The sequence below is a fragment of the Scardinius erythrophthalmus genome (genome assembly GCF_964197995.2).
Source record: "Scardinius erythrophthalmus genome assembly, chromosome: 15".
In the NCBI taxonomy this organism is placed as follows: Eukaryota; Metazoa; Chordata; class Actinopteri; order Cypriniformes; family Leuciscidae; genus Scardinius; species Scardinius erythrophthalmus.
The window spans coordinates 28,409,060-28,421,271 of record NC_138235.1 but is presented as its reverse complement, the minus strand read 5'-3'; the positions used below and the strand labels follow the sequence as shown (position 1 = coordinate 28,421,271).

The window sequence follows — 12,212 nt, the reverse complement described above, 5'->3', positions numbered from 1 at the left end:
CCACAAAACTGTACTTCTGTACTGACTGTACTTCTACCGCTTACAGCTTAACCATTTGCGTCAAACTACTGTACAAAAGGTGTCAACACTGGACTAAGTTTTATAGTTTCTACAGGTCTATATGAACTGGAGCTCTTGTTCCTAGAAGGAGGGGGGGGGGGAATTCTGATTACACGTCGTAAACTACATCTGAACATCTAGATTAAGTACCACATTACTGTAAAACAGAAAATGAGCAATTTCATAAGCTATGACTGAGCTTAACGGAAACTCCCGCATACAATATTTGAGGGGAAAAATCACTCAGTTAAGGGTAATTGTGATCTTGAAGAAATGGAAATGAGAATCGTTTAAAAGATCGCACTTGCACAGTTTCTGCTGAGACCTCACACAAGTGCTCACAAGCGGTGAGATGAGGTGTGAATGTCACATAAGCGCAGTATTATCAGGGACTATCAGGAAATGAAAGCCCACATCAAAGAGTCCCTCCTCACCCCTCACCCTCATTCTCTGAGAGAGACAGTTGACCTGACAGAAGGCGAAAAACTATGAAAAAACAGTTCAGTGCAGATTCAAAACAAAGAACATGCTCTGAAAACGCTCTTCTTTTAAAGTGAGATCAGACAGATATCCTGCTAACAGCTATAAGAGTGAAGTTATTTATACAAGTCAACATTCTGATGATAAACCATATGAAAAATCAATGGTCAAACAATCCAGGTGTCAGAAAATTAACAATCAGGCATTAGAGAAAAACTCAAAAGAGTCATTAGTCAGGCAAAAACATAGCCCCGCCCCAAACTCACATCATTGGTTGAGCCAATGCTGCTGTGTCGCTGGTCGGGAACCTCAAACAAACAAGTGGAGTTTTAAAAGCGTCTTTTCAGAGAATCCACTAACCAATGGCTTACATATAGCTGGCATATTAATGTTGGATACGAGAGAGTGTTGTTACATAAAATGACATAAAATGAAACTTCAGCTTTAAGTTATGTTTTAACCAGCTTGTGAAAACAAGAGCAGCAGTTTCAATTCACGCTGAGGCAATCTGGCAAGGCTCAGCCAACAGAAAGGAGGGAGAAATAATCATGCAAATGTTTAACGGCACACCAAACAGAGAAGTAATTAAAGCAAGCCTGGCTCTGGCAGGTCAACATGTCAGATACAAAATGCTCCATTTTGTAGCATAGCGAGGTCTGCGGAACAGGTGTGTTACTGTAATTTGTTTGAATCTGCTCTACTGAATACAAATAGACAGGCTCGCTAATAGACTAGCAAAGCAATACTACTTTTTCATTTTTTGCTAAACAGAGAGAGCATAACTAAACAGGCAGTTTTTATCTGATTAATTATATGAGAGGTCTGTTAGGGACACCATAAATAAAATCTGGCCCTGATTCTTGAGCTTTTTTTTTTTCCTTTTAATTAAAATGGTTTTAATGATCACTTACTACTCCTAAAAACATGATTTAAGTACATATGTATGTACTTCATATAAAATACATATTTATATATATATTTTAAAATATGTGTATATAATATGAAATACATATATCCTTAAATCTATATATATATATATATATATATATATATATATATATATATATATATATATATATATATATATATATATATATATATATAATCATTTAAAGGGTTAGTTAACAGAAAAATTATGTCATTATTTACTCACCCTCATGTCTTTCCAAACCTTTCCATGTTTTTTATGAAATCTGAGAGATTTCTTTCCCTCCATTGACAGTTCATGTAACGACCACTTTGACACTTCAAAAAGTTCATGAAGAGATCATAAAACGGATCCATATGAATCAGGCAGTTTAGTCCAAATTTTCTGAAGAGATCATTGATCAGCCGAACATAAACATAAGCTGAACCATACCTGCTTTGATGCACGAGAACAAACCTCCCGCAGAAGCATGAACCATGAACCATGAACCTGAGAATGAACCTCATTGCTTCTCGCGTGTCAAGCAAGCATGCTTGAGCTTCCGTTTACCATAACTGACGTGTGCATTGATGAATGTTTATATGTGAATAAAAGCTCAATCTGTTCATCATTTAAAGAGATCATGTCTCTTCAGAAAATTTTGAATAAACCGTTCAATTCATATGGATTACTTTTACAATCTCTTTATGAACTTTTGAAGTGTCAAAGTGGTAGTTGCTAGACTCTCAATGGAGGGACAGAAATCTCTCAGATTTCATTAAAATATCTTCATTTGTGTTCTGAAGATGAATGAAAGTCTTACGGTTTGGAATGACATGAAGGTGAGTAAATAATGACAGAATTTTCCTTTTTGGGTGAACTATCCCTTAAAGTAATCTAGCTAGCAAATATTTGTAATAAATATTTGACATTACTTTAGTATCTGACGCTGTTAATTCATATTGAATGATAGGCAAAGGAAAAAGCTTAATTTGTGAGAAAATGTAATAATTGTGGGTAAAACGTTGGTGAAAACCTCATGTTTAACAGATTGCTTCAAAATAATTTTCTGGTGCTTAAACTTTTCTGCACTTTTGTATCCTCTCTTCTCCTAATACTCAAGAAACAGTTCCTTGAGGATCAAATGTGCCTGAAGACTGAAGCTCAGTGACATTCTACGTCTGCAAGCACATCAAAACATCAGCAAACCTGCAACTGACTAGAGCTTCCATTTTAAGGACTTCTGTCAACATCACTTTTTGTATCAATGGTAAACACCACATTAACTAAGTGTCCTTGCGAGAGCATGGCGTGCAGGAAACACATGATGACAGTTTGGGCAAGGCCTTGAGCTTAGACCCTGACCGATCTGACCGATCTCCTACTTCAACTCGAGATCCACACGGGACTCCTTCGTCCACATCGGTACCACCTCCACCTCCACTTTCCACTCCTGCTTTTTATTTGGTCACTTAAGGTGTGAGCATGGCCTCCATTCCCCTTTTTTCCAATCTCCGTTCAAATTTATTGGGTTCAGAAAAGGCCCTACTGTCCTTCTGCCGCTTGAAAATAGAGATCAGAGTATCCATTACTCCGACAGAGATGGATGCAGGTCCCAACGCATCGTCCCCATAACAAGGACATCAAAGAGAGGGACCCCCTCTTTCCAACCTGACCCCCGCGAAGATCTCCTCACTCTCCCCTCATTATGCCATTCTCTCATAGCCGTTTTGATATAAAACCCCCCACTCTAGTGGGGCTGAAGCCTAACTACATGGCCATCCCATCAACATCGCTTTCATTACAAAACATGAGATGGCGGGGAGTCAAGGACAGGGTGGCAATAAATGAGGGTGGAATACATCTGGAATCATTGTCATACAGGTTAAGCATTATGCGAACTTCATTCAGGATTGGTAAATCAGCGGCCGGCCTGGAGCTCATAACCCGCAGAGGTAATAAAGATAGAGGCTGCAGAAAGGCCCTCGGCAGGCCAACCAACCACAGATTGTCGTAACGGTGCGGACATCATATCGCAAGGCCGTGTCGGAATTAATTATGTGCCTACGCAAAAATTATGCCGTCCGCCACTCATTTCCTTTGAAAACCATTTGCTTTAGATAACAGTTATGTTTGGGCACTAATAAAAATATCTGCACGATATTCAAGAGTATTCCACACATTCTGTTTTGAATTGATGTACAGGCGAAGGTTTAAATAGGATTATGGGAGCACAGAGGAGATGTCTTCGATGGGGGACTCATTTAATATAGTCACGCACCATTTGGTAGAGAAAATCTACTAGGCTAGACGTGTCATATTTAAGGAGCGCATGGGCCACGGAAACATACAGTGAGGGGACAGGTGGAGGGGTTATAGGGTAGACCACCTATCCTAGCAAAAGCGATTGTGGTTATACTCACTGTACGGGGCCAGTGGAACAGGGTGAGCGACGTGCGTAGGCCCGGGAACAGCCACAGTCAGCAGCTCATCCACACCACCGGACCGCTGGATGGCTAGATCGACCTCCTCATCGGTCAGACCTGCACAGAAAGAACGTGGTATGACATTAAACATATCACCAATATAAGATATTTACAAAAACATTCAAATATATGTTTTATATACAAGGTAATTGTGCATATATTTTTGGTCACATTCACAGATATTGTAAATAAATCATTTGGTATTTCTAGATAGTTTTCCTCATTTTAAGTAGCCTACCTAGTAAATATTTGTAATAAATATTAGACTAATTTTGTATCTGATGGTATTGAGAGTGATAGGCAAAGGAAAACACTGAGAAAATCAAAGGTTTGTAGGTAAAAACGCTGGTGAAAACTGATTTCTCCAAAATAATGCTTTGGTAGATCAACTTTTCTGCACTTTTGTAACCTCTCTTCTCCCAGTATTCAAGAATCAGTGCCTTGTCAAAAGATAATCTGTCTAAAGACAAGCTGAAAATGACAGAAAACTCCATGAAATTATGTGAAAAACAGTGGAATGGGAGAGGGAAAAGTGGTGATATAAATGGAAGCGTGTCATTGATTGTCCTTTGCAACGTGCAAATAAATCTAAACGTTAAAACTCTTGCTAAACTAGGTTAATAGCACTATAAGCGGCAGACGTAGACCCGAATGAGCGGCTCTGGAGGTCCAAAGCTCTGAGCTCCACTCCATTACAGTCAGATCTCAAGAACAGAGCCTGTCTATTTCCTGCCGCTATATTTCCCCAGGTAGAGCTCAGCGGAACCCCAGACAGATAAAATGCATTATTTTAATTTCTTCATTGTAATGTAAATGTATTACATAATTTTGCAAATGCCAATATAATTTAATCTTCAGATCTTTTTTAATGATTTTAGTGGTGATTAAATTGCATAGAGGTCTCTAATGGAAAATGACAGGAGAGAGAAGAAAAAAAATCTAATATTAATATTTCCTTTTGTGGGAAAAAAAGCTGGTTTATTTCCAACACTGCATGCAGTCATTGGTCTGTGTCTTGTCTTGATTAAGCGTCACGATGCGGGCCTAAACAGAGCGGTGATGCCGGAGAAACACTGGGAAAGGAAAGACAGAGGCGGAAAAAGCCTGTTAGTCGAATGTACTTGTGCGTTGACATTTAATGAAGACATAAAAGCGGGGAAAACATTATGGGCTTCCTCTACAATTGGCACATAAAACCCAAATGCTTTAACATCTCCATTTAGAGCCAATGGTTTAAAAAGGCTCCAGTTTCTATTAAACTGTAAGTTACACATATCAATTTAATAAATCTACTGAATCCTACAATACACACACACTCCCTCTGACCTTTGTTTGTCCACAGTAGACTGGAGTGTGTCACGTCTGTCATTGCGTATTTAGTCTCTCTCTCGCACGCTCTTGCTCTGTTTACTGGAGATATCCCCTTGGGCATTGCGCTACTCTATTCCACATGCTTTCATACGGCACGGCTGCCTGCCAGAGAGCCAAAAGGCTGAGCTTTGCTCCAAATTGAGCTGTTTAAAGAGCAGACAGCAAGCTGTTTTTGCGCTGTAATACACACATCATAAATGTGGCAAATGCCAGTGCCACATGTGCTTAAATAGAGCGGAGAGAACTGAGAGCTTGGCAGAGAACAGAGTCTGAGCCTGTTCAGCCCTGTCTGCTGTCTGCTGGGTATGAAATCACAGTCACACTTCATAGAGCCACACTAACACTGCAAAACAATACAAGAGCGCAGCGGAGGTAGGGATGCATAGTTAATCAGGCGGTTTTATCGCTGCGTTTCATGCTTTTCCAGTAAAATTTTCAATTTATGACTGTGAGAGAGTTTAATTGTAGGAATATGGGAATTTTAAGTTAAAAAAAAAAAAAAAAAAGGCTTGTTGTCCATAGGCATAACATGATGTATTACTACTGTTACTGTCCATAACAAAAATAATAAGTGGCTAAAGCCAAAAAGAGGCCTTGAGTGGCAAATGTTTTGGGTCAGTTACATTTTTTTTAAAGAAATGAATACTTTTCTTCATCAAGGATGCATTAAATTTAATTAAATACAATTATATTTCTATTTCCAATAAATGTTGTTCTTTTGAACTTTCTGTTCATCAAAGAATCCTGATTAAAAAAAATATTGTTGTATTAACTGTTTTCAACAAAGATAATAATAAGACATGACTGAGCATCAAATCAGCATATTAGAATGATTTCTGAAGGATCATGTGACACTGAAGACTGGAGAAATAATAATCATCACAGGAACAAATGACATTTATAACATTAAAATAGAAACCAGTTCTTTTAAACTGAAATAATATATCTAGTTGTAGTTTAAACTAACTACAGACTGTTATAGTTGTAAAACAAATGTAGAAACTTGAGCCGCATTAACAGTGAACGTGCAATTATCTGTATTTTATAACCACTTCAGATGTGGCTCATCCAATCAGAATTTGTAGTCAGATTAAAATTACCTAGTTACTTAACAGTTTATGGAGGTTTTTGAATGGCAGTTTCCACTTGAGATAGCAAGAGGACACAGCAGCAAAATGTTAACGTCCAGAATTTATGACACATCTCTCTCTACATTTAACCATATTCTCCTTTACTGTCAAGAATGATATTAACAAAATTTATACCGCCACCATTTTCAATAAAATGACCATGTAGCCAGTTTTACCTCTCTTACGGAAAACTCTAGGTTGAGGTCAAAGTTAAAAGGAGGGCAGTTTCTGTGGAGGTTGAAATGGCCCTGAAAAAATGTTGAATAATTTAAGGCAAATATTGGTCATCCTGTCTTGCATGGCATTCAAAGTGCCAGGAAGCAGCCATGGCCATGTGCTGAGCTGGTGCAGTCAGCCTGTACTGTCCAATAAGCAATAATGTGTCCCTGGACTCCCTATTCATCTGACCACACCAGACTGCTTGGTGGCAGACTATTGAATGAGACTTGGAGGCCCCCCTCTCATTTCCTCTCACTCACCTCACCGTAAAGGCACTATCAGGAAGTTCACGTTTTCGTGAGTTCACCTCAGAACGAACAGGTCGTTTTCTAAGGACATAATGAACAAATATGTACATATTTGTAATGTCATTTGAATTCTTAAATAGCACCCACTGCGCAACTACAAAGTGGTCCTCCGTGCACCCGAATAAGATGCATGCAAATTCATTAACGCGTTTGCTTTTCTTTCGGGTTTTCGGACTCACTCAGCTGTTTTGTCTCCTCTGATGCCTTTATTACAAAGAAAATGGGACGACAAATGAAAGACCTTTGAGGTCCAATTTAAAAGAAGGACAACAAGAGTGAGTTTTACATATAAAAGGAAAAGGACACAAAAAGGAAACAAGAAATTTATTAGTTTCCAAAACCTGTGGAATGACCCCTTGGACCTCCATTTCAGATCGACCCGCCGGTAGATGAAATTTTTTAAGGCATAAATTACATCTAATGATGACACCGTAAAAAAGAACAATAATGGAAAGCTATTCTGTATTTCATTATACTGTATTATTTGGTGCACCTGATACACGCAGAGCCTGTTTATGAGTCACCATATTAGCAGATGCTCAGTCGAAGCATTTGCTTTGACCTTGCCATTCTCATTGGGGCATGAAATTACGGTGGTGGCACCACGATATTACAGCTATAAATACTGTAAACTGCATATCTGGGCTACGTTTTCTATTGTCTTTCAACATAAACCTGATCGGTATTTATTTAAAGGAAAAGCCATTGCTCTCTGTATTATTTATGGCTCTATTTTCAGGCCTCTTATTTTCAGGATGTTTTTTTTTTTTCCCAGCCTTTTTTTAAAGAGTGATGAGGCGACTCATCCAGCCATAAAGTGCAGTTCTCCAATTTTGGCACTTGTGAACTTCATAGGGTATGAACAAGCTCACAGGGACAATTATAAAAGTGCTTACTGAAAGGCTGTCAAAGGTGGCTGCTCTTTTTTCAGCAGACCAACAAGGCTGGGATGAAATCGCTTGGTGAATATTACTTCTTATTATAATAATAATACCAGATTGAACAACAAGAAAAATACTTAAGGTCGTAAAGATGGAGGTCACCGAGAGCGTTTCTGTGAGATTTCACATGTCAAGTCCATGTCCCACATGATTGCATGCCTTAAATAATGACCGCTCTCATAGCGTATTCATTTATGTATTAAAAAAAAAAAAGAGGACTCTGGTCATTTTCCTGCTTTATCGCCTTCTCCTGATGACAAAGTGAAAAGCGACTGGCCTAGGTGGCGCCGTGGAGTAATTTATAACCACATCAATCCCTTTGTCTTTTATGCAGGCCTTGGTCATTGCCATTCCTGTCCAAGAGGTGAGTCGCATCACCTTACTTGCAAACTCTTTCCTATTAATATCAGGGATGATGAACCATTTCTTTACCTTCATGTTGTGAGCGGTATTACACCTGCAGTGCACCAGTGTCCCTCATGGCCCTTTGAGCATAATGAAATGACTACAGGAAGAACACTAGCGAGGTCAGAGATCAGAGCGCCGAGCCTTAGCGGCTTGTGTCTCACCCGGAAGTCCACATACTGGTTTAAAGGAAGCTACTGGGTGAAGTTTGTGACAGGACAATATAGAAAATCCATGACTTTCTCTGTTGGAAAAAAGCTGAGGAAAAACAGTATTACATCCCTGATTACACAACGTGGAGACAGTAAATGAAGGACAGTAAATTCTGTACCGCTGCCAACTAGCAGTCATCTGAGAAATTCAGCCTGTAGTTTTTAAGATAACGACATATCAGCGGGCACACTTCATTTTTAGTGATTTCCCCTGAGTGAGAACACAATTTAATGTCGTTCATAATTAAAATATCATTTATTAGAAACAATCCTCTGTTGAGAATGTGTTTACACTTAACTAAATGTTGTTAAGTGCACAGAACGTGTTTTTGTAGTCCACTGCGCTGCTTTTCCATTGATCTTCTGCGAAATTTTGATCGTGTTCACATCTCGCATAATTTCCAACATATGACACGCCATTCTAAAATGCAGCGTTCATGTTAAAAGAAGTTTAACTTATAAAAAAATTATTCCAAAGAAATTTGAATTCTTTGAGTCAGAGATCGTAATGACCGAAACTAATGACTTATGATACAGTGAATGAGTCATTAGACCGATTCAAAATGATGACACATGAGTTTAAGACTTGTTTTGATTTGTCTAAACTCAACAGTTCACAAAACATTCAATTCATACTGAAACCGTTTACTAAGCAACAACAAAATGTATTCTACCACAGTGCTGCGAAATCAGCAGACACAGACAATTAGTAATTTATAAAACATTGGTCTATCTGTGATTTAAAAATGTTTTGTTAAAAACAACAATAATATTATAATAATCATTTAAAATAATAATAAAATACTAAAACAAATAAAAAAATAAGATATATTTTTAATGAATTAATAATTTACTAAAAATATTAATTAAAAAGATTTGTTTAAAATCTTTAATCAAAATATAGAACAAATACATCTGAAAAGTGATTACAGAGTGCTACCCACTAAGTTGACATCACTAAACCCACATGCTCGTTAGTGTACGTCAAATCAAGATACTGAGACATAGACTGAAGCCATAACTGGCAAAAAAAAAAGCGAAGAAATGTTCGTTTGCAGATCTTTCTCAGTACGATCATTTTGGGAATTTTTGGTAAAATTGTACAGACCACAGTAATTACAGTGTAGCGATTACATGCAGCTTCTTTAAACCACCTTTCTTTAAGGACAGCTCATACAATTAACACAAGCCTAGATAATAAGTACATATACACCCACATTTGGAAAGCTCAATCAAAGAGTGATGTAATGATGTTCTGGGAGATTCACAATTTACACTGTAAAATGACCTGCTTAGAAAACATTAGCGCATATCTCTGAATGCTTACCGAGACCAATCACATTCCCCTTGAAAAGAGAGGGAGACAGAAATACTGAGAGAGAGTGAAAGGGGTGGAAATCACGGAGGTATCCTTCAGCACGGATTAGAGCATAAGGCATGTAAATAATACGTGTAGGAGAGATTGTTGTGTAAAAACGCTGCAACATGTAATCAAAGTGCTTCCTATTTTCCCCTTCATCAGCTGCCCGCCACTATGGCTGCTTGCTGCAGGAATCCAATTTAACTCCCCACTCCACCAGAAGATGGTATTGTTTTATTTTATGGGGACTTTGACATTTCTCACCGTTATTATAGAGCAAAACTGGAAAATATTTACATAAATATGCCATTAAACTGTATTAGAAATTAAGATGGATGGATATTAAGGTCTTGTTTGGGGGGGAAGTGACTGACCCCAAATCTGATCTCTGATCTTTGTAACGTCCATGATGCTCCTCTTCTACTTCATCATGACATATATATATATATATATATATATATATGTGTGTGTGTGTGTGTGTGTATATATATATATATATGTGTGTGTATATATATATATATATATATACACACACATATATATACACACACATATATGCATTTTTTTTTATAGAATGACATTGAAATTTTAACAATAAATAACATAGCAGGGCTGTCAAAAAATAACTAACTATTTATGCAATGGTATGTAGTTAACAGCTTATGTAGCTATTTTGTTAAGGAAATAAAACTATACTACATAATAATAGGAGTACATTAAGCCAATTTGTGTGAATTGAAGTCAATTTCTACAACAGAGCTCTATACTCATCTCACACTTCACAACAATACACCGCTCTTTCCTATTTTCATCCCATCAAGTGTCTCAGACTATAAAACCAACCAATAACAAACTAAATGCAGTTATAAAATATAAGCTTCTAGCCTATATTTCTTATACTGTTTCAGTTTGAGGGGAAGCAACTGGGTGAGTCTATTTTTCACCCACAGTATTGATTGCTTTTAGTTTAAAAGTGACTCATTGTAATAATGCCACTTTAATAATATTAAATATAATGCTAAATTATATACAGTGTAATATGAGTTAAAAAGGGACAGATTTCTGGTTAGGGGTTGATGAGGGGGTACTTAAAGGAGAACTCCGGTCAATTTCAACATTGAGCTCATTTTTTTGTAAATTTGGAGTGCTGCCAGTACAGAATACAATACACAGTAATCGATTGTCGAGTTCACGTGCATAGGTTTATCACGCGCGTGAACTCGACAATCGATTACTATGGACTTCGACCGAAAACAGGATGTAAATGCAGGTATGTGCGCTGGCTGAAATAACATCATTTTTATTCATATGTTTCACATCTACTGCAGTCAGATTCACCGTGTTCACTCTGAAGGAATCACTCACATGCCTGGTCACTTAAAATGACACATCAAGGATGTTAAGAGGCTAAAAGCAGGTTTAAAACTTGCCCCATTGAAGTCAACAGGGTGCAAAAAAGAGGATAACACGGTGTAGGCAACACCGATTTTTGTAGTTGTTCTCTGTATTGACAGCACTCCAAATTTACAAAAAAAATGAGCTCAATGTTAAAATTGACCGGAGTTCTCCTTTAAGGCTTAGTGATGTGGCAAAGGGCGTAGTGTACATATACTGTATAAGAAACAATCGGGGAAACCATTGTAAAGCACTGATCAGTGGAAAAAAACTCTATAAAACGCAATGCGAGATAAAACTTAGCACAAATGGTTACATGAAGATATGATGCACAAAATTATATAGTGTGGATTACAGACAAAACTCTTAAATGCCAAAGATAATCTAGACGAGTACATCAGCCATTACTATTGAAGAATTTGTTCCTGCATTTAGCAATTATTAAATTGACCTTGGCTTAACCCTATCCTTAATTAATAGGTGTTAGCCATAAACAGTGAAAATTAAAGGTCACCTTCATAACCACTGATCCGTCATTTCAGCTAGCTTTTTTTTAAGGCATATTTTAATATGAACGATGTTAATCAAATTAAACTTTCGTGAAAACTCCAGGAATGGAGCTGAAAACACTGCACGAACAACACACAGAGCAGCACGTTAAAATTGCTTCTGTGAGCTCAGCAGGGCACTGGGAAAATGGTAAATTTCAGGAGAAATTTAATAAGGAGAAATTGGCTTAAGATTACTCAGCACTTTGCTTCTAGATTAGTCTCCCTCCTACCCTTCAAATTGCACGAGTTGCTTTCAGAGTGATACAACATTGTGACATAATTACATTGTTGAAGGTGAGGCTCAGTAGAAATGGCTCGGTGCTGACACAAGACGATTTTCCAGCACATGCAAATTCACAGACAGCTCACTTTAAAGCCTGTGCTCTT

General features: G+C 37.6%; 1 protein-coding gene across 1 annotated transcript in view; it reads right to left on the bottom strand.

Annotated features, from left to right (window-relative positions):
• Positions 1-12,212, bottom strand: part of pex14 (peroxisomal biogenesis factor 14) — a 78,063-nt gene that overhangs the window by 22,926 nt on the left and 42,925 nt on the right. Inside the window, exon 4 of the mRNA XM_081387209.1 lies at positions 3,871-3,990. Coding sequence (XP_081243335.1) covers positions 3,871-3,990 — 120 coding nt within the window. The remainder of the gene's footprint in view (positions 1-3,870; positions 3,991-12,212) is intronic.